This window comes from Capra hircus, chromosome 19, assembly GCF_001704415.2.
Source record: "Capra hircus breed San Clemente chromosome 19, ASM170441v1, whole genome shotgun sequence".
NCBI classification, from domain to species: Eukaryota; Metazoa; Chordata; class Mammalia; order Artiodactyla; family Bovidae; genus Capra; species Capra hircus.
The window spans coordinates 4,790,403-4,814,371 of record NC_030826.1 but is presented as its reverse complement, the minus strand read 5'-3'; the positions used below and the strand labels follow the sequence as shown (position 1 = coordinate 4,814,371).

General features: G+C 38.6%; 1 protein-coding gene across 1 annotated transcript in view; it reads right to left on the bottom strand.

The window, feature by feature from the left end:
* The window catches only part of STXBP4 (syntaxin binding protein 4), a 230,976-nt gene that overhangs the window by 183,483 nt on the left and 23,524 nt on the right, over positions 1-23,969 (bottom strand). Inside the window, exons 2-5 of the mRNA XM_013971768.2 lie at positions 21,437-21,568; positions 21,111-21,188; positions 20,529-20,657; positions 15,921-16,053 (exon numbers count right to left, since the gene is read on the bottom strand). Of these exons, the coding sequence (XP_013827222.2) occupies positions 15,921-16,053; positions 20,529-20,575 (180 nt within the window). The 5' untranslated portion in view covers positions 20,576-20,657; positions 21,111-21,188; positions 21,437-21,568. The remainder of the gene's footprint in view (positions 1-15,920; positions 16,054-20,528; positions 20,658-21,110; positions 21,189-21,436; positions 21,569-23,969) is intronic.

Here is a 23,969-nt window from a genome sequence, read left to right as displayed (position 1 = left end):
TTCCTCAGTGATCAATGCAAAGAAATAGAGGAAAACAACAGAATGGGAAAGACAAGAGATCACTTCAAGAAAATCAGAGATCCCAAGGGAACATTTCATGCAAATATGGGCTCAATAAAGGACAAAAATGGTATGGACCTAACAGAAGGAGAAGATATTAAGAAGAGATGGCAAAAATACACAGAAGAACTGTATAAAAAAGATCTTCACGACCAAGATAATCACGATGGTGTGATCACTCACGTAGAGCCAGACATCCTGGAATGTGAAGTCAAGTGGGCCTTAGAAAGCATCCCTCAAAAAAAGCTAGTGGAGGTGATGGAATTCCAGTTGAGCTCTTTCAAATGCTGAAAGATGATGCTGTGAAAGTGCTGCACTCAATATGCCAGCAGATTTGGAAATCTCAGCAGTGGCCACAGGACTGGAAAAGGTCAGTTTTCATTCCAATCCAAAGAAAGGCAATGCCAAAGAATGCTCAAACTACCGCACAATTGTACTCATCTCACATGCTTAAAATTCTCCAAGCCAGGCTTCAGCAATACGTGAACCGTGAACTTCCAGATGTTCAAGCTGGTTTTAGAAAAGGCAGAGGAACCAGAGATCAAATTGCTAACATCCACTGAATCATGGACAAAGCAAGAGAGTTCCAGAAAAACATCTATTTCTGCTTTATTGACTATGCCAAAGCCTTTGACTGTGTGAATCACAATAAACTGTGGAAAATTCTGAGAGAGATGGAAACATGAGACCACCTGACATGCCTCTTGAGAAACCTATACGCAGGTCAGGAAGCAACAGTTAGAACCGGACATGGAACAACAGACTGGTTCCAAATAGGAAAAGGAGTATGTCAAGGCTGTATATTGTCACCCTGCTTATTTAACTTCTATGCAGAGTACATCATGAGAAACGCTGGGCTGGAAGAAGCACAAGCTGGAATCAAGATTGCCAGGAGAAATATGAATAACCTCAGATATGCAGATGACACCACCCTGATGGCAGAAAGTGAAGAGGAACTAAAAAGCCTCTTGATGAAAGTGAAAGCGGAGAGTGAAAAAGTTGGCTTAAAGCTCAACATTCAGAAAACGAAGATCATGGCATCTGGTCCCATCACTTCAAGGCAAATAATGGGGAAACAGTGGCAATGGTGTCAGACTTTATTTTGGGGGGCTCCAAAATCACTGCAGATGGTGACTGCAGCCATGAAATTAAAAGATGCTTAGTCCTTAGAAGGAAAGTTATGACCAATCTAGACAGCAAATTCAAAAGCAGAGAATTACTTTGCCAACAAAGGTCCATCTAGTCAAGGCTATGATTTTTCCAGTAGTCATGTATGGATGTGAGAGTTGGACTGTGAAGAAAGCTGAGTGCCAAAGAATTGATGCTTTTGAAGTGTGGTGTTGGAGAAGACTATTGAGAGTCCCTTGGACTTCAAGGAGATCCAACCAGTCCATTCTGAAGGAGATTAGTCGTGGGTGTTCATCAGAAGGATTGATGCTAAAGCTGAAACTCCAATACTTTGGCCACCTCATGCGAAGAGTTGACTCATTGGAAAAGACTCTTATGCTGGGAGGGATTGGGGGCATGAGGAGAACGGGACAACAGAGGATGAGATGGCTGGATGGGATCACCGACTCAGACATGAGTTTGGGTGAACTCCGGGAGTTTGTGATGGACAGGGAGGCCTGGCTTGCTGCAATTCATGGGGTCGCAAAGAGTAGGACACAACTGAGAGACTGAACTGAACTGAGGTCCCATTAGTTTATTTTTGCTTTTATTTTCACTACTCTGGGAGGTGGGTCATAGAGGATCTTGCTGTGATTTATGTCAGAGAGTGCTCTGCCTATGTTTTCTTCTAGGAGTTTTATAGTTTCTTTATAGTTTCTTATGTTACATTTAGATCTTTAATCCATTTTGAGTTTATTTTTGTGTATGGTGTTAGAAAATGTTCTAGTTTCATTCTTTTACAGGTGGATAACCAGTTTTCCCTAGAGAGCATATTAAAAAGCAGAAACATTACTTTGCCAACAAAGGTCCGTCTAGTCAAGGCCATGGTTTTTCCAGTAGTCATGTATGGATGTGAGAGTTGGACTGTTAAGAAAGCTGGGCGCTGAAGAACTGATGCTTTTGAACTGTGGTGTTGGAGAAGACTCTTGAGAGTCCCTTGGACTGCAAGGAGATCCAACCCGTCCATTCTAAAGGAGATCAGTCCTGGGTGTTCTTTGGAAGGAATGATGCTAAAGCTGAAACTCCAATACTTTGGCCACCTCATGCGAAGAGTTGACTCATTGGAAAAGACTCTGATCCTAGGAGGGATTGGGGGCAGGAGGAGAAGGGGACAATAGAGGATGAGATGGCATCACTGACTCGATGGACGTGAGTTTGAGTGAACTGTGGGAGTTGGTGATGGACAGGGAGGCCTGGTGTGCTGCAGTTCATAGGGTCACAAAGAGTTGAACAGGACTGAGTGACTGAACTGAACTGACCAGTTTTCCCAGCACCACTTGTTAAAGAGATTTTCTTTTCTCCATTGTATATTTTTGCTTCCTTTGTTGAAGATAAGCTGTCCATAGCGGCGTGGATTTATCTCTGGGCTTTCTATTTTGTTCCATTGATCTGTATTTCTGTCTTAGTGCCAGTACCATACTGTCTTGATGACTGTAGCTTTGTAGTATAGTCTGAAGTCAGGCAGGTTGATTCCTTCACGTTCATTTTTCTTTCTCAAGACTGCTTTGGCTATTCAAGGTTTTATGTGTTTCCATACAAATTGTGAAATTATTTGTTCTAGTTCCATGAAAAATACCATTGGTAGCTGATGGGGATTGCATTGAATCCGTAGATTGCTTTGGGAAGTATACTCATTTTCACTATATTGATTCTTCCAATCCATGAACATGGTATATTTCTCCATCTATTTGTGTCATCTTTGACTTCTTTCATCAGTGTTTTATAGTTTTCTATACATAGGTCTTTTGTTTCTTTAGGTAAATTTATTCCTAAGTATTTTATTCTTTTCGTCTTAATGATGAATGGGATTGTTTCCTTAATTTCTCTTTTTTTCTCATTGTTAGTGTTTAGGAATGCAAGGGATCTGTGTATTAATTTGATACAATTAAAGCAAAGCACAGTATTAGTAAAGAATGACTTAAAGAAAAGAGTAAAAAGAAAAAAAAGAGTCCCAATAGTAAAAAGTTTTCATTAAAGTCTGGTTTCATAATATACATGTTTTCCTGTTAGCTCAGTTTGTAAAGAATCCACCTGTAATGCAGGAGACCCCACTACAATTTCTGGGTCAGGAAGATCCCCTGGAGAAGGGAAAGGCTACCCATTCCAGTAATCTTGGGCTTCCCTTGTGGCTCAGCTGGTAAAGAATCACCCTGCAATGCAGGAGAGCTGGGTTCAATTCCTGGGTTGGGAAGATTCCCTGCAGAAGGGAAATTCTACCCACTCCAGTAGTCTGGCCTGGAGAATTCCATGGACTGTATATTCCATGGGGTCACAAAGAGTCAGACACAGCTAAGTGACTTTCACTTTTCTAATATACATGAATGAAATGGAAATGTTCATGTATTCCTAGAATAAACTTTCATGTTAAGGTATCCTGAAGATATGAAGACACAGCCTGGTATACTAGGAAAAGAAACCTGTTTTAAAAGGTCAGTTGTATGAGACAAACACAGGTCTGTCTGTGATAAACTAGGCTAAATAATTCTAGGATATTTCAGAATATAAGACTCAGTCAGTTTATTTTCTGAGCATTCCTGTATCTTTCAACCCATCAAACATTAAGAGTTACTCCACAGTTAGAAATTTTTAAAAATTCAGCCAATGATCTTAACTATATTGATTCTACCCACATTTATGTTCATGGTCAAACATCATCTTTTTTGGATCTGCTGTCCCTCCTGTGACTGACATAGGACCAGTTGGTTATACAAGGAGTTCTACTGACATCCTAGTAATAACAAACAATCTTAACTGGCTGCCTGGCATTGCCTTTTCCAGGGCCTATCTCTGCCAACAACTATACACGTGTGTGCTCAGTCATGTCTGACTCTTGAAACCCCATGGACTGTAGCCCACCAGGCTCCTTTGTTCAAGAATACTGGAGTGGGTTGCCACTTCCTCCTCCAGGGGATCTTCCCGACCCAGGGACTGAACCTGCATCTCCTGCATCTCCTGCTTTGACAGGTAGTTTCTTTACCAATAAGCAACCTGGAAAGTCCCCCTGCCTAAAACTAGCCTAACTGTTTAAGACAAAGCATAAATGTTACAAGATTTACTGTATACCTTAGGTAAGTTTTCTTCATTTTCATTTGTCTTTTAATTCAAACCGGAAAATGAAAAATGAACTCTTTTCATTTTCATTTCGTAAGATGCTTCTCAGTCATTAGTACAAATACAGAAACCATTATTTCTACAACTAGGGAAAAGTTTTTAAAGTTAAAAAGCATTTTTACCCTTGAGGGTATTTAAGTAAATTCCACAAATTCAAGGAAAAGTTTTTCAAAAGTCTTATCATCTAAGCTATATCCTTGGATAACTAACCTTTGGTTTGAACTGCATTATATATAACAATGGTGATTTATGGTTACTTTACTGTTGAGTTGGAGAAGGAAATGGCAACCCACTCCAGTACTCTTGCCTGGAAAATCCCATGGATGGAGGAGCGTTGTAGGCTACAGTCCATGGGGTTGCAAAGAGTTGGACACGACTGAGCGACTTCACTTCACTACTGTTGAGTAATGATATTTTTTTTTAACGTATTTATTATTATCTCTTACACTGAACACTGAGTATACAGGAAGGCAAATAAATATAAACATGTTCTTTCTAATACTGTGTAATAAAATATATGATAATCTAAATGAATAACGACCCTATGACCATTCTGAAATATAAATATAAAACCACAAAGTCAATTTGATTTAATATATATAGTATTTGAAAACTAATTTGGATTTTATAAGCATGTGATTAAATATAACTAGTAAAGTTTGAGACCACACAATTGCTATATTCACAAGAGATTTTTTTTCCCCTCCTTCCATTTGACCAACGTATGGGAACTAAAAGACAATAGTAAAGCTGGAAAAGGCTGAGCAGCGTGGAGAAAGTATCTACCATATGGATCTTACATGTTCAGTAAAATGAAGGAGCTGATTTTGTAATATTTTATAAAACCAAGTCTGATGACAGACTTTGGTAGCATATGCATTTAAGTCAACTACAGTCAGACTATACTTAGAAACTTATATACAAGAACTTGCGATTTAATATGCTAAATATTAGTCTGAGGATGTCATTTCCTTGAGGTTAAAGTGAAATGGTAACAAACAAAGAAACAAAACGACCTTTTTGCCACAGGCAAAAAGATAAGGCTAGTAAAAGTTACCAAAGAATAAACAAAATTCTGGAGAGCACTTAATTCTGAAAAGGAGGGTAGAAAATGTAATGGAGTGGGAAGAAAACACATAGGAAGACTTAATAGTAATATTTTCTACTTAAGCCAAACAGTGAAGTCTAAGTGGATTCATAGGTTCATTTCACTATTATGCTTTATAAGTTAGATATCTGCTCCAATATCTTTTTGTATGTGTAAAATATTACATTATTAAAAAGAAGAGAAAATTTCCATCCCATTAAAATAACTAGACTAATGCACATTTAGGGCTTCCCTGGTGGCTCAGTTGGTAAAGAATCCGCCTGCAATAAGGGAGACCCCCGTTCAATTCTGGTCAGGAAGATCCCCTGGAGAAGGGAACAGCTACCCACTCCAGTATTCTGGCCTGGAGAATTCCAAGGACTGCATAGTCCTTGGGATTGCAAAGAGTTGGACACGACTGAGTGACTTTCACTTCATGACATTTAAGCTCAACAATGTTTCTAACCAGATGAATTTTATTTTGGTTCTATATTCCAAAATTTGCATTGGAAGTAGGGTAAAATAGTGATTTTTTTAAAAATCTAGCTTAAAAATAAATAAATGTCTGCTAAGTCCAACTCTATTCAATTTGGAATCTGCAAAAAATTCTTCCTTAGAATCAGCTTAAAAAGGTAGATTATAACTGAAATTTAATGACTACACTACTATTAACTTATATCCCAAAGCCTGGCAATAACTTAGGGAAAGAAAGGGAACAGTGAAGGAGGCTCTGCTCCACTGAAGCAAAGCATTTAAAGGACTCTGACAAGGCGAAAAGAGTTCTTTTAGAATTGGGGTGGTGGATAGTAAATATTTGGTTATTTTTGTTTTAGTCTATACTCTTAGTATTAACAGTTCCTGGCTTTTATTAAACTTCCTTGAAAAGGGAAAATTCCATGATGATGACTATAAGCCAGATGGCAACTCCACTGTCTGTTATTTGGGCAGGAGCCTTCAGAGGCAGGGGACTGGTGAGGAGAAAAGAGAACGAGGCATGGAAACCAGATATATCTGAATTCGAATTTGAGCTCCACAGATTGTTAGCTAAGATGTTCATAAACAATGAGAGAAGGTGAAGGAAGGGGATGCAGGGGGTGCACAATCTCATCCACAAGGAACAAAGAACTAAATTCTAAATCGCCAGAGACAGTTCCTTTCTCTGTGTACTTTATAGAAACCACAGCTGGTTGTCAGCATTATGGAGAAAAGGCCTTCAGAAGACAGAAGCCGGCAAGAGGGTTGAGGTGACCTACCTTCTCCCACAGTCTCTTCTCTGGCCACATGGTATTGGCCATAAAGAGAAAAAAGCTCTCAGAAAGGCAATTTAACACATCTTATATTAATATTAAGGTACACCAATGTACTGAAGTAGTATTTTCCAGGGAGACAAGAGTCAGAGAAGAGAGGAAGAAAGTCTCTGACTGTGGCTTCTGGTGTTTATATATATTTTTCTTTCTAAAAAGTACTTGCAGCAGTTTTTTTTTTTTTTTTCCTTTTGCTTCCAAGAATAAGATCTTAGCTGATCATGTGAATTTCTGAACCGGTTTAAAAGTCAGAACCTGCAAACTAAAACAAAGCTATTTCTGTAAAAGCCTGGCATTCAAAGCCCATGAATTCTGCCCCAGCTTGATTAATGTGTCTGAGAAGATAGTGATTTCAGGGATTTGCCAAGGGCTCTTCCACACTGTCTAGATTCTGATTCAGCACTTACTGAGCAACTACACAACATGACAGGCAAGGTGCCAAGCACTTTCACACACCCAGCTTCAGTCTGAATTCTTTCACATTGACATTTATAAAGATGCTGAAATAATAATGTATTCTTGAATGCTTCTGTTAAAAACTGTCAGCATTGTCCATTTCATATTATAACGACCACTACACAGTTTTCCAAACAATGTCTATTACCAGAGCATCAGAAACTATTCACACAGCCTGACTCTAACTCAGTATTCCTCACTACAAAGATTGCTCCTGAGAGCTTTTAGATTCTTTTCCCATAATTTCAATAAGTGTCAATGGAGGTGTCCTCTCACAATACTAGTTATTAACGTGAATGCAGGCAATTTATTTAATCTCCATGAGACTCATTTTCTTAGCTGCGATGTGGGGAATAAATACCTATTGTACAAGGTTGCTGTGATCATTAAATAACGTATATAAAATCCTAACACATTGTAGGTGTTACGGAGAGGTGAATCAGAATCCCATATCTGTTGAAGGCAATTTTCACAGTGATAGCAAATTTAATCCTCCCAGTCCTCAAATTAAGAACCCCTGATAATTGCCCACTGACGGGAAAAGTTGAAACTCGTGAATTTCCCAAACCTAGAACAAACTAGATGCAACCTACTTTTTCTAGCCTCATATCCACTTTCCCTTCTCAGCATATAAATTCTTCATCCTATTCTGAGAAAATGTTCTTCAAACCTGCCACGGTCTTTCAAACTTTAACGTGCTTATACATACTAATTCTTGTCTAGAATGCCACCACTCACCTTGACACTTCTGTCTGATGAACTCTCATTTAAACTTCACTGCCAAATTCAAACATTATCTCTGCTGTAGGTTTTCTCCAGCTCCCAAGATTTACTTTACTGTCCCCTTCTCTTTGCTCCAAAAGCACTTTCACTTATCTATATTACTGTACTTACTCCATATTGTCCTTATTTGTTTCCATATCTTTTTCTTCCCCATTAGACTATATTACTTCAGCAACTCCAAAATTAGCAGTACACATTCTTTCAACTGACCAGAACTACGGCCTTTTCATGGTTATTTCCCTGAGCATGGTGCCAAGTATACAACAGGTCCACAATAAATGAGAAAGGCCCAGGAAACACTGAAGAAATTAAGGTGGCTCTAACACAAATAACAGCGGCAAAGGAGAAAAGTGTGTGACACTGTAATGTGAATCTTCTTGGCTGCTACTGCTTTAGCTCTCACCAAAGGACTGGTTTCTTTGTCCCTTGTCATCTAGAGACCTTTGTCCTACCTATCCAAAAAGCCTTCGTCCCAGCTCCACAGACACACTCAGCAAATCCTGAAAATAGATTTCTTTTCAAAGTTAGATATGTCCAGCTATAATCCTTTGTGAACAATGACTACTAGCATTCATTAATATGATCTTCATCTTAATCTGTAAGATTGGACCAAAAAAAAAATCCTGAATATATCACATCTCAGTTCAGTTCAGTTCAGTCACTCAGTCATGTCCGACTCTTTGTGACCCCATGAATCACAGCACACCAGGCTTCCTTATCCATTACCAACTCCCGGGGTTCACTCAGACTCACGTCCATCGAGAGTCAGTGAAACCATCCAGCCATCTCATCCTCTGTCATCCCCTTCTACTCCTGTCCCCAATCCCTCCCAGCATCAGAGTCTTTTCCAATGAGTCAACCCTTCGCATGAGGTGGCCAAAGTACTGGAGTTTCAGCTTCAGCATTATTCCATCCAAAGAAATCCCAGGGCTTATCTCCTTCAGAATGGACTGGTTGGATCTCCTTGCAGTTCAAGGAACTCTGAAGAGTATTCTCCAACACCACAGTTCAAAAGCATCAATTCTTCGGTGCTCAGCTTTCTTCGCAGTACAACTCTCACATCCATACATGACCAGTGGAAAAACCATAGCCCTGACTAGATGGACCTTTGTTGGCAAAGTAATGTCTCTGCTTTTCAGTATGCTGTCTAGGTTGGTCATAACTTTAATTTCATGGCTGCAATCACCATCTGCAGTAATTTTGGAGCCCCTCAAAAATAAAGTCTGACACTGTTTCCACTGTGTCCCCAACTATTTGCCATGAAATGATGGGACCAGATGCCATGATCTTCGTTTTCTGAATGTTGAGCTTTAAGTCAACTTTTTCACTCTCCATTTTCACTTTCAAGAGGCTTTTTAGTTCTTCACTTTCTGCCATAAGGGAGGTGTTATCTGCATATCTGAGGTGATTGAGATTTCTCCCGGCAATCTTGATTCCAGCTTGTGCTTCTTCCAGCCCAGCGTTTCTCATGATGTACTCTGCACAGAAGTTAAATAAGCAGGGTGACAATATACAGCCTTGACATACTCCTTTTCCTATTTGGAACCAGCCTGTTGTTCCACGTCCTGTTCTAACTGTTGCTTCCTGACCTGCATACAGATTTCTCAAGAGGCAGGTCAGGTGGTCTGGTATTCCCTTCTCTTGAAGAATTTTCCACAGTTTATTGTAATGATCCACACAGTCAAAGGCTTTGGCATAGTCAATAAAGCAGAAATAGATGTTTTTCTGGAACTCTCCTGCTTTTTCGATGATCCAGCAGATGTTGGCAATTTGATCTCTGGTTCCTCTGCCTTTTCTAAAACCAGCTTGAACATCTGGAAGTTCACGGTTCACGTATTGCTGAAGCCTGGCTTGGAGAATTTTGAGCATTACTTTACTAGTGTGTGAGATGAGTGCAATTGTGGGGTAGTTTGAGCATTCTTTGGCATTGCCTTTCTTTGGGACTGGAATGAAAACTGACCTTTTCCAGTCCTGTGGCCACTGCTGAGACTTCCAAATCTGCTGGCATATTGAGTGCAGCACTTTCACAGCATCATCTTTCAGCATTTGAAAGAGCTCAACTGGAATTCCATCACCTCCACTAGCTTTTTTTGAGGGATGCTTTCTAAGGCCCACTTGACTTCACATTCCAGGATGTCTGGCTCTAGGTGAGTGATCACACCATCGTGATTATTGTTCATGAAGATCTTTTCTGTATAGTTCTTCTGTGTATTCTTGCCACCTCTTCTTAATATCTTCTGCTTCTGTTAGGTCCATACCATTTCTGTCCTTTATTGAGCCCATCTTTGCATGAAATGTTCCCTTGGTATCTCTAATTTTCTTGAAGCGATCTCTAGTCTTTCCCATTCTGTTCTTTTCCTGTATTTCTTTGCATTGATCGCTGAGGAAGGCTTTCTTATCTCTCCTTGCTATTCTTTGGAACTCTGCATTCAGATGCTTATATCTTTCCTTTTCTCCTTTGCTTTCTACTTCTCTTCTTTTCACAGCTATTTGTAAGACCTCCCCAGACAGCCATTTTGCTTTTTTGCAATTTTTTTCCATGGGGATGATCTTGATCCCTGTCTCCTGTACAATGTCATGAACCTCCATCCATAGTTCATCAGGTGCTCTATCTATCAGATCTAGGCCCTTAAATCTATTTCTCACTTCCACTGTATAATCATAAGGGATTTGATTTAGGTCATACCTGAATGGTCTAGTGGTTTTCCCTACTTTCTTCAGTTTAAGTCTGAAGTTGGCAATAAGGAGTTCATGATCTGAGCCACAGTCAGCTCCTGGTCTTGTTTTTGTTGACTGTATAGAGCTTCTCCATCTTTGGCTGCAAAGAATATAATCAGTCTGACTTCAGTGTTGACCATCTGGTGATGTCCATGTGTAGAGTCTTCTCTTGTGTTGTTGGAAGAGGGTGTTTGCTATGACCAGTGCGTTCTCTTGGCAAAACTCTATTAGTCTTTGCCCTGCTTCATTCTGCATTCCAAGGCCAAATTTGCCTGTTATTCCCGGTGTTTCTTGACTTCCTACTTTTGCATTCGAGTCCCCTATAATGAAAAGAACATCTTTTTTGGGTGTTAGTTCTAAAAGGCCTTATAGGTCTTCATAGAACCGTTCAACTTCAGCTTCTTCAGCATTACTGGTTGGGTCATAGACTTGGATTACTGTGATACTGAATGGTTTGCCATTTTGAGATTGCATCCAAGTACTGCATTTCAGACTCTTTTGTTGACCATGATGGCTACTCCATTTCTTCTGAGGGATTCCTGCCTGCAGTAGTAGATATAATGGTCATCTGAGTTAAATTCACCCATTCCAGTCCATTTTAGCTCGCTGATTCCTAGAATGTTGATGTACACTCTTGCCATCTCCTGTTTGACCACTTCCAATTTGCCATGATTCATGGACCTGACATTCCAGGTTCCTATGCAATATTGCTCTTTACAGCATCAGATCTTGCTTCTATCACCAGTCACATTCACAACTGGCTATTTTTTTTTTTTTTGCCTTGGCTCCATCCGTTCATTCTTTCTGGAGTTATTTCTCCACTGATCTCCAGTAGCACTTTGGGCACCTACTGACCTGGGGAGTTCCTGTTTCAGTATCCTATCATTTATCATATCTAAGATCCATAATACTGATTATGCAATATACCATTATTTTATGTAGTGCTGAATAATATGCTGCCAGTTACACCATGACATTTACTGTAAGAGGCATTTCAATTTCAGAGATGCTAGAGAGAAAATAGATACATACAGACATATGTACACACACAAACCCCTATGTGTGTGTACAGAACTTCCCAGGTGGTACTAGTGGTAAAGAATGCGCCTGCCAATACAGGAGACATAAAAGATACGAGGTTGATTCCTGGATTGGGAAGATCCCCTGGAGCGGGGCATGGCAACCCATTCTAGTATTCGTGCCTGTGTCTTCATGGACAGAAGAGCGTGGCAGGCTGCAGTCCATGTGGTCACAAAGAGTCAGACATGACTGAAGCAACTTAGCAAGCACACATGTGCATGTACATACACACGTAATTACTTATCTATATATTTGTTTTATAAATATTGGTGTGTATCCATACGCATACAGTCATTTCTCAGTGTTGGATACCAAAATCCATGGATGCTCAAGTCCCTTACATGAAATGCTATTATAGTTGCATGAAATCTATGCACACCCTCCCTGTATACTTTAAATCATCTCTAGATTACTTATCATACCTAATACAATGCAAATGCTATGTAAATAATTGCTTTATGGCAAATTCACGTTTATTTTTTGGAATTTTCTGGAATTTGTTTTTTCGAATGTTTTCAATTTGTGGTTGGTTGAGCCCATAGTTTTGGAACCTAAGGATATGGAGGGCTGACTGTACGTGTCTGTGTGTACCCTAGAATCAGGTAAATAAAATGAATCTGGTTTGAAGAAAAATGTCTGATTCCTGCCTATTCTCCTTACAGTATTAGCAGAGAAAGAAGAAAAAAAAGTATTGCTCAGAATTAGACACAAAGAGCTAGGAAGAAAAGGCACTTTGGTGTGGACCCCAGATGGTGGCAGTCAAATGGTAAACAGTAATTCTCAGCAACATGACTAAAGAATTACTCATTCGTTAGTTATTAATTTAGTAATTAATATGTGTCAGGTACCATGCTTTTGAACTGTGGTGTTGGAGAAGACTCTTGAGAGTCCCTTGGACTGCAAGGAGATCCAACTAGTCCATTCCAAAGGAGATCAGTCCTGGTGTTCTTTGGAAAGACTGATGCTAAAGCTGAAACTCCAATCCTTTGGCCACCTCATGCAAAGAGTTGACTCATTGGAGAAGAGTCTGATGCTGGGAAGGATTGGGGTCAGGAGAACAGGACGACAGAGGATGAGATGGCTGGATGGCATCACCGACTCGATGGATGTGAGTTTGAGTGAACTCTGGAGTTGGTGATGGACAGGGAAGCCTGGTGTGCTGCAATTCATGGGGTCGCAAACAGTCGGACATGACTAAGTGACTGAATTGAACTGATGCTAACTTAAACAAAAGTGATAGCAGTGAAGATCAAGAAGACTGATGGATTCAAGAACTGTTTAGAAACAGTCAACAGTAAGTACTAATGAATTAGATATGGGTGTTAAGGGAGAGGAAGTAGTTACGATGAGATCTGCTTCTTTGACTTTGTGCAACTGGAAGGTGTCATTCACAGAAACTGGGAATACTGGTAGAAGGTCTATTTGGGGAGAAATGGGTAGATGAAGGTATGACGTGACTATCATAAATCCTGCCTCAGACAAGTTGCATGTGAAATGCCTTGAAGAGATCCAAGTGGAAATGTGGATCAGACAATCGGATATGTGTGTATGAAGGTCAAAGGAATGTCCCACTCCCCAAAATTTCTAAGACTGAACACTGAGGACTCCAAACTGATACGGAATTGGCTGGTGGAGAGAAAAGAGCCTTGGAGTTCCCACATTTAATCCTTCCCTTAACTCAGTACCTAGTATAGTTGTTCCCAACCTATAGGCTACCTCTAGCTCTTAGAGCTAGGAGAATCAAGAATCTTCTTCCCTACTTGAAGCAGCAAAAGCATTTCAAGATGTTTCAAGTCTGAACTCTGAATACATTTTTTAAAAGAAACATGACCATTTTGGTTACTGAGCCAGTATTCTATCTCTTATCTTCCAAGAGGAAAAATATTTTTAAGTGTGTATGAGGGGGAATAAGCTTGAGATTGGCTATGTTATTACCTCTGAAACAATATAATATTAAAATTACAGCAAGTAAAAGCACTCATATGCATTTAAAAAATATTAACAGTTGCTCAGTGTACCAACTTAATAAAGATAACCTATGAGTCTGTTTCCTATTCTGTGAATATACATGCAGAAATTTCATGCAGATCAGGAGTTTTAACTAGCCTAACACAGTGTTTGTTGTTGCTGTTGTTTAGTCGCTCAGTCATATCTGACTCTTTGCGATACCACAGACTGTAGCCCACCAGGCTCCTTTGTCCATGGGACTTTTTGGGCAAGAACACAGTATTTAGAACAAAGTAAATTCTATTATTCATTTAAAATATTTTATATAAAATTGAATTAATTTCTTTTCAGAGCAAAAGATGGACATACTTCTCCATCTTGAGGAAGTACATAAAAGCAACTGTAAGCATTAAAAACTCACTTTTCTTCTCTGTCTACACTCTTCTCTATATTGGCAGTTTTATTTTCTTGGGCACAACCAAGTACTGTAAAAATACATTAATAACCCAATGCTGCTCTCTAGTGGTAAATATAGAATATACTTTATTACATGGTTTTGCTTTCTAATGCCCGTTCAAACAATGGAATTCTCAGAAAATCAGCAAGAGAAAATGTATATTACAGGTATACTTTCTTATTCAGTGATTGCTGACAGGAGACGAGTCACTCAGCACCTAGTCACTACTACTACTTTACGTACAAATATTTTTCATGGGGGAAAACAAATTGATGTTTGTTTTAAAAGTAAATTCTTATCACTTGGTAGGTACCATCAGCTATTACATTGCTTCAAGTATAGTCTAAGAAATAGCTTAGCCATACCGAATACACACATCCTTTAGCTTTAAAACTAAAGTAATATATCTCAATTCTTAAAAGAAAAATTTTGTCTTTTGTTTGAATTTGTTTAAATTTAGCATTTAAGTATGCTCTTATTTAGTTAATAAATTAAATTCAGTAGCCCCAAATTATATCATTATAATATCCTATTTTATGTTTGTATGCTCAGTTGCTCAGTTGTGTCTGATTGATGCTTTGCGACCCCATGGACTGTAGCCTGCCAGGCTCCTCTGTCCATGGGATTCTCCAGGCAAGAATACTACAGTGGGTTGCAATTTCCTACTCCAGAGACAATATCCTGTACTTATTATATAACACTTACAGCTTGGTAAGTGTATTAGGAAGACACCATATTATCTCCACAAGCCTGAGAAAATTTAAATCTATTGCTTTGAAAATTTTGGTTAAGTTGATTTTTTTTTCCTAACTTGGAAAAAAATCCATTTGAATAAACAAACTGTTTGCTAAACAGTGTTCGGGATAGGACTAGGGGTAAGGGTAGGACTATTTATTCAACAAAAATAACTAGAATAAGAACAACAATATAAACAAACTTTGTAAGAAGATCCTTTCTCATGTTAAGTAGCTTGATAGTAACAGAATATTTTATTAAATTCTTTGTATACTACATCTCTCCAAAAAAGATTGGAGGAAATTTTCAACAAAAGAAATATAGAATCACGTTAGCAAAACAGAAATAACATGAAATTCCAGAGAAATGAGCATGAAAATATAGTAACCAATTTGTTAACTAAATGCTTCAAATATGAATCTGAGCTTCCTAGCAACAAGAGCAAAGAATTCATGATTTACATATTTCTTACAGTGATGAGAAGAGTAAGGCTTTCTCATTCCTAAATAAGATATTTTCTAGCCTTAATTCTAAATCTAATTTCTCATATGGACAATTAGTAAGTGATAACAAACATCAAGAATTACTATAAATTCACAAATCAATAGATTTTATTTGCTTAGTTTTGTTTTGCATTTAAGAGAGGCCAAATGAACACAGTTTAACTGATCTAACTTAACCCAAACTCAGAGCAGTGAATAGAGAACATGTCTTCACATATGATTTCTCTCAGCAGACTTACGATAAAAGTTGAACAGCATATAATTAAAAATATATAACCTTTAGTTAGAGCTTAAAATCTGCTTTTTCATATTTAATTCATTTTTATTTCTTATGCATTTGTTAGGTTAAAGTTCCTTGAGTGTAAATGTCTACTTCCACTCTCTTTGTGTCTTTCACTGAGAAATGGTCATAGTGGACATTCAGTTAACAAAAAATTTACTGATGATGAAACAAACCTCATCACTAGTGGTTTTGTCTTTTAGGTGAAGGGTTATTTTATCTTCATTTTTACCTTATAACAGTCTCCTCCAGGAATGATTTCCTGAATATATACCAATGGACCTTCATTCCGGTTAATTCCTCCTAGGATCTTCAGACCAAGGCCTGTTTCCTTGGTAACTGTAATCATCTGAAAGGCAGGATCCCTAAGATAAAGTAAATTAGCATGCATAAATTAGCCTAGAGATAGTGGGAGACCCTGCCCAGAGATGGGTACCTACTTTTTCTTTAAACTATTTGTTAAATTCTTAGACCTAGATAATTCAAAATACTCAGTACATACTAGCAATGACATTATTAAAAGTATGATCATACAAAGGCAATCAAATGAATTTTCTTAGCCCTAATTCTAATTTTTCTGTAAAACAAATCTAATTTTTCTGTAAACCAAACAAATTTTTGGTAAACCAAACAATAAGAGAAATTACAGCAATAACGCTTATTTCTTTGGAGTAGAAGAACACTTTAAAAATATTAAACAAACAAAGATTTATTAAAGGTAACTGCAGAGACTTGCTTTTAACTGACTTTTTACTACACTTTAGGATTCCAAAACGAAACACTTTAATGAATCGGGTTAAGTGAATTTTAAAAGACACGCTTGTGGCCATTTTAAGCAAAATAAATATAACCTTTATTTGAATCTCAAAAAAAAAACACCTCAGTTTATCCTTTAAGAGTATTTTTCCTGTACAAAGCACATGCTCCAGCTGTGATTTCTGCTGGACATAAAAGTGATGCTATTAGGAAGGAAGGAACTGTTAAAAAGAATTCTGCAAAATGTACACCCTCCCCCCACCCCGAGTTGTGTTTCTGAATAGTGGTCAGAACAGATTTTACTGGTCCAAGAGAATTTGAGTAAAGTATGAAATGAAGCTCAGGGCTTACTTATGGTGTAGTGGGTATTGTGCTAAGCAATATTCACACATTATGTTATTCATTTAATATTTATAAAATCCCTAATATTATTACCCTCATTTTTCTAAAAGAACCCAAATCTGGGCAGGTTGACTTGGTGGCCTAAAGTTACAAAGCTGGAGAACAGCAATGTGAGCCTGGTCTATCTCGCTCCAGAGCCAAAGTATGGTCTAAGTAAGGTCTAAGATCTAAGAGCACCTCAACCTCGATGTTGCACTGGTACATTAAAGCCATTGTTGAATACAAGACTTCTAGCTGTCTTCAAACGTGCCATCACAGAAACCACTGTTAAAAAGTTAGTTCATATTTTACATAAGGTTACAGCTTTAAAAAATTTTTTATATTTAACTTCTGCCATAGAAATTCAAGCTGTATCTTCATGAGAACTTGTATTCAAAAGTTAAACCATAAAAAAGTATAATGAAAGAAATTAAAACTTTAAAAGTCCGTTATGATTGTATTACACTGAATTCAACTCTAGGGTAAGAAGGCCTATGTGGTTACTAGGGTAATAGTCAGTTAGCTAGGAAAAAAGGCAGAAAATGTTCTATTGTCAGATTTCAAAATCTTTCTTGAAGGGAGATTAGGCTGCAAGGCGATAAAGAGATGAAGCCTAGAAGCGGGGGAGATGAAGGAGAAAAGGGACAAAGGTCTCATTAGGCACCTCCAACAATCTCTTAAACTGTCTAAATGTAAATTCCTCTCAATGGGGGTACACACGATCTGCAGGACACATTACTATTTCAGTAAAGTATTCCTCCTTTTCTAACCCCAGCACAGAGTATCTATGATGAACACAGCAGTGTATTTACTTGCTAGGCCCTTATTTTAAAATTCCCTCACTGTGGGACTTCCTTAGTAGTCCAGTGGTCAAGACTCTGTGTTTCCACTAAGCGGGCCTGGGTTTGATCCCTGGTCAGGGAACTAAATCCCACATGATGCAACTAAAACCCAGTATAGCCAAACAAATAATTAAATAAAATTTTTTTAAAAAGTCTCTCCTTGTTAAGAATTTACTTAATTTTTTTGCAATTAAAAATAGTTCTGCTGCTCAAATTTAATCATAGTAAGAGAATCTACAAGCTAAATCCAGGCAGAAATACTACTTTTTACCTAATCAGATCAATGTAAATTTAGAACTTTGAAAATATATGACAAGGCTTTAGGAAAGAGGTGCTCTTGCACATTGGTGGTGGTAATAAAAAATGGTACAACCTCTGAAATGGGGATTTAGTAATCTCTAATTTACCCTCTAGGCTTTCCTGGTGGCTCAGTAGTAAAGAATCCACATGCTAGTGCAGGAGACATGGGTTTGATCCCTGGGTCAGGAAGATCCCCTGGAGAAGGAAATGGCAACTCACTCCAGAATTCTTGGCTGGGAAATCCCATAGACAGAGGACCCTGTGTCCATGAGGTGGCAAAGGAGTCAGACACAACTTGGCAACTAAACAACAAGAACAACAATTTACCCTCTAATCTAACAAACTCATTTTTAGGAACCTTTCCCAAAGATAATTTGGTGACAAATATAAAATGACTTGTATACTAGGTTAGTTATTTGGCATAATTTGTGATCACCAAAAATTGCAAATAATTCAAATGTCCATCAATAAGGTACTGGATAAATAAACTATGACACTGATATATTAAGAACAGAATACTATACAGTTACAACAAGGTACAAGGAAGAACTTTATAAACTGATATGAAGTGACCATCAGGACATTACTTTAGTTTACAAAAGGCCTGGTCAAAACATCATATATACAGGACCTCCCTGGTGACTCAGGGCTTCCCTGATGGCTCAATTGGTAAAGAATCCACCTGCAATGCAGGAGACTCTGGTTTGATTCCTGGGTCGGGAAGATCCGCTGGAGAAGGGATAGGCTACACACTCCAGTATTCTTAGGCTTCCCTTGTGGCTCAGCTGGTAAAGAATCCACCTGCATTGCAGGAGACCTGGGTTTGGTCCCTGGGTTGGGAAGGCCCCCTGAAGAAGGGAAAGGCTACCCACTCCAGTATTCTGGCCTGGAGAATTCCAGGGACTGTATAGTCCATGGGGTAGCAAAGAGTCAGACAGGACAGAAGGACTTTGACTTTCACTATCCTGGTGACTCAGTGGCAAAGAATCCATTGCCAATGCAGGAGACACAGGTTAATGCCAGGTCCAGGAGGATCCAACAAGCCACAGAGCAACTAAGCTTGTGCGCCACAACCATCCAGCCTGTGCTCTACAGGAGAAGCCCGCCACAGTGAGAAGCCCATGCACCACAACCAGAGAGCAGCCCCAGTTCTCTGCAGCTGGGGAAAAGCCCAAGCAGCAACGAGGACCCAGCACAGCCCCAAACACCGCTATATACAATACGCTACATTTTTGTCAAGAATGCACTGGCAAGTGGAGCCTGGGATACTGGGTGTTTTAGAACATCTTGCCTTAGTAATATATTTCTTTCTCATTAGCTTTATTTTGCCTTAAGAAGTTGAATAAAACCCTGTGCTGCCACAGAGCAAAGCTGTTCAGTACCAGTGCACGGAGCACTGTGGACAGAATTCTTCATCAACACAGCTGGGCCTGGCTTATGTCCCTAGGAGACTGGAGCTTCCCAGTGCTCCCAGGATGAGGCATCAGAGAAAGATACACTGGGTTTAACTGACCTGACACCATTCTCTAGGAAAGACCTTAAAACTTGAGTCAACACTGGTGTACACTCGTTTACTACGTAAGCAAGAGTAGAAGACTATCTAATGTCCAGTAGAACTTTATACAGAATAAACAATTGTTTTGAGAAAAAATATAATTATATACACACATATATATGACATGCATATATATTCACATGGATATGTATTTCCTCATTCAAAAAGAAACACTGAAAAAGACTTAACAAAAAAGATGGTATTTGTAGGAGAAAGGGGGCACGGAAAGAAGGGTAAGACTGAAAGCAGGCCTTCTCTGAGTGTATTTTGTTCTATGTGTGTCACATGTTTACAGAATGACCACCAATTCTTCCCCTCTCTGTCTGGATGGCCCCAGAATGTGGCTTTACTGTTCCTTCCCTTAAAAAGTAAAGTCTGTAACTCTAGACCTTGAATTCGGACTTGTTACCTACATTGTTTCAGTCAATGGTGCAGAAGCAAATGTGAGGAAAACAGACGTTTGAAAACCACTCGCGCTTGCTGCTGGGAACCACTGTGCACCGCGTGAGAAAGCCTGAGCTCGCTGCCTGGAGGAGGGGAGACCAGGCTGAAAGAGACCTCAGCCAGCCAACCTTCTAAACAAGGCCCCAGAACACATCAGTGAGGCCATCCTACAGGATCCGGTGCAAACTGGAGCTGTCCACAGAATCATGACAAAGAATAAATGCTTGCTTGTTTTAAGGTATTAGAGCTTATTTGTTACTCAGCAAATGTTAATTTTACATTATGTTATAGTTATACTGGAATTATAAAATATTTTAGATATTTAAAAAAATCAGACCAAATGTTTAAAAATCCAGCTCTATAAGTAATTCTAAAAGGGAAGGCAGGATTTACCCTATACCTTGATTTACAATGAAAGGTAATCACTGATCAACCTTTTTATTACCACTATCTTACACCACAGGTAGTTAGCTGTATGAAACTTTCCCCCAACATTCATTAATATTCTATATATTTTAAACTATGATACTTCAAAACATATTAAATTTAATTTAGAAATTACTTTTCAAGCAGACTGGATGATGCTACAGAAGATGTATTTTGATTCATGGTTTCACCACAACTGTAGCCTTGGATTTAACAGCTGCGTAAATGAAGATCTTGATGAAGAGTCTATAAATTCTTCTTTTTCCTAAGATTGGAGAGTAGAAAATAAATTGTCATATCTTAGAATAGTCAAATTTGATTTCAGCTTTGCATAAAAACATTATATATACTTTGCATGTAAACAATATATGCCGTGTATAGATGATAGATATTTATATATTTTAAGCTATGGCATTTTAGTCATTGCTGATAATATCTTAAGAACTGTATAGACAGTTCTATAGATAGACAGCTAGATGGAGTTACAGGACTCTATCTATATCATTATATAAAAATCTGCATTTTCTAGCAGAAGTGAAGAACACAGTTTTAAGTATTGGTAACTATTGTAGCTTCTACCATTAGTAAGCTTAAAAACCACATAATAATAAAAGACTGAGCAGAACGTCTCTTGTGAGCACAAAGCTAAAAATTTTATAGTCAGATCATCTGCAAAATAATTATACAATCCACTCTGAAAAAAATAATATTGTCTCACCTAACTATCTTGAGGGACTTCCTGCAGGTCCTACAGTACTCTGACTCATGTTACTCCAAGAGCTTCTTAAATGCTTTCCTATAAAAAGAAAAAAAATACTATTCTTAATGTCTTATATACAGCTCCACTTGAAAATTACAGAGAATAGCACAGTGTCATTTAATTGAAAAAACTGTATTTAAACAGAGATTTACCACTTCTGCATATGAAATACACATGAAGTACAAAAAACGTGAAGTTGAAAAAGACATCAGGATCATTTAGCACAACCCTCTTATTAAAGAAATGAGTAGTTAGATTCAGTGGAGAAGGAAATGGCAACCCACTCCAGTATTCTTGCCTAGAGAATCCCGTGGATAGAGGAGCCTGATGGGCTGTGGTCCATAGGGTCGCACAGAGTCGGACACGACTGATGTGACTTAGCAGCAGCAGCAGGATTCAGAGATTGCGTTCTTTCCCTGTGCAAATGAGAAACAGTCAATTGTTTTCGCAGCTAGAACTCAGACTTCAAAGCCCACAGCATGGGACTTGACATCAGACAAGCCTGGGTGCCAATCTGAGCTTCTAGGCTCCTTCAAGTGTCAGTTTCTTCATAGGTACAGTAGGTAGTAGTGATGGTTTTCATGTAAAAATGTACCAAACTGTCTCAGTAGAAATCTGTGCTATCTGTTATAAATCAAAAATACCTTAGTAAAGTTAAATTTTAAAAAAATCTGATTTCAGTTAAGAACGTCAGCATGACTTTGGCATGTGTCTTCTTTCCCTCTAAGCGCCCACAATACAAGAGTAAAGGGTTATAAACAGTATGAACTCATAATGTTAAAGAAAAAAATGAAAGAAAAGCCATGAAATGAAAAATTTCAACTAATTTCTGGAAGACAAAAAATAGACAGTAGGATGATAATTGGTAAAAAGAGGACTGAGGAAGCTGAAAGCTAGGGAAAGGCTTTGTAACACTTTTAAGTTTGAGCACACATAAAGAAAATGGTAATATCTATAGGGTGTACTGGGGTAAACAGAGGTGGCATTTACACCTCTAAGAAGCCCAAGGGCAACCACTAACTCAGCACACCATATCTCACTCATGGCAAAATTCTGACCTCAAAAACAGCCAGAGCTGTAGATCAACCTATCTTGCAGAATCCCACAGAGGATGAGGACTCAGGACCCATAGTTCTAAGCAGAGAGAAACTGAGGTAGAGAATTAAAATCTCTTCTCCAACTATTTATGTGAAAGAAACCCTAGATTCTTCCACCAATAAATTAAACAGATTCTGAAGAAGCACCAACTACCTTCTGAGATCCTAACACAGAGTTGTATGACTGGCCTAGATGTTAAAAACCTGCTTCAACTTTCACAGCCCCTGTGGTAGCAAGCAACAGAAACTGCGGGAGCATGCACATCAACAGCAGCCGGAAAGGGAAGCCACCAAGCAACACTGCTGTCAGCAGCAAGAGCCCAGTGGCCAGGAAGCAGGAAGTTTACTCAGCATCCCACGGAGGAAGGAGGGAGAACTCGAGGGAAGAGCTTAAAATCCTAGGCCTTGACAGAGTAATGACCCAAGTCAAGCAGTCTTGTGGACTGCTGCATCAGTCCACAAGACTAAGACAGCTGTATCAGAGGGTTCAATTCTAAAAGCAAGTTTTTATAAATACATTGGAGACTGCTTTATTAATACATGTTTGGAGAAGATTCCCAACCCTTCAGTGATGAAGTTTTGATATTACAATATTAGCAACTACCATTTGGCATCATGCGTCACACACTATGCTAAGTATTTCAAATGTATTTATCTTACTTAATACCATGGAAAATACATTAAAGTAAAAAAAAAGCAGAGTTCAAATGGCAATACTGCTATATGGTAGCCATACAGTCTTAGAAAGTTACCTAACTTCCTGGCATCGCTTTATATTAAGGTAAGGACAGTAACACTTAGCTCAAAGGGTTGCCAGGAGGATTAAGGGACATGTGAAAAACTGAGCCCTTTTCAGTGTTACCAAAGCAAGTAAGATCTGGTAGTGATTTGTCTTAACAGGGCACTGGGTCCCTGGATCATGGATATCCAAGCATAATGGATGTGTCATTGTTAAATTTTATAATAGATTCCATATAGTGTCACTTAAACTTTTTACCACTTTAAAGTATTAAAATGAAATTTCAGTTTTTAAATTATTTCATTAACCTAACATACCTGACATTGTCTTAAGTGCTGGAGGTTAAAAAAAAAAAGTGAAGAGTCTATCCCTAGAGATAATCAAATGAACAGACATCAGGAGGGTGCTGAGTGCCCTGACAGTGATATGCACTGGGTGCTAGGGACTTGGAGGAGTCATCACGCAACATCAATACAGCCAGACATGCTACTAGAGCATTTTATCCTCTGAGCAGCACCAGAAGATGGGTAATATGGACCCATTTTACATTAAAAAAAAAAAATCAGTTAATGGAGAAACTATGTAACTTGTCTATGACCACAATGCTAAATAGCTGTAAAGCAGAATTTGAATCCAGTTCTACCTGGCTTCAAACGCAAGCTTTTTTCACTATAGCATGCTGGAAAATTAATTAATGTGGAAAAATGTCATCCTCCAACAAAGTAGGAAAAGAGTTTTAGTTAATGTAGTAATATGCTGTTTCTCTTTTATGAAAATGATGTTGCTGCTGCTGCTGCTGCTAAGTCGCTTCAGTCACGTCCGACTCTGTGCGACCCCATAGACGGCAGCCCACCAAGCTCCCCCATCCCTGGGATTCTCCAGGCAAGAACACTGGAGTGGGTTGCCATATCCTTCTCCAATGCATGAAAGTGAAAAGTGAAAGTGAAGTCGCTCAGTTGTGCCCAACTCTTCGCAATCCCA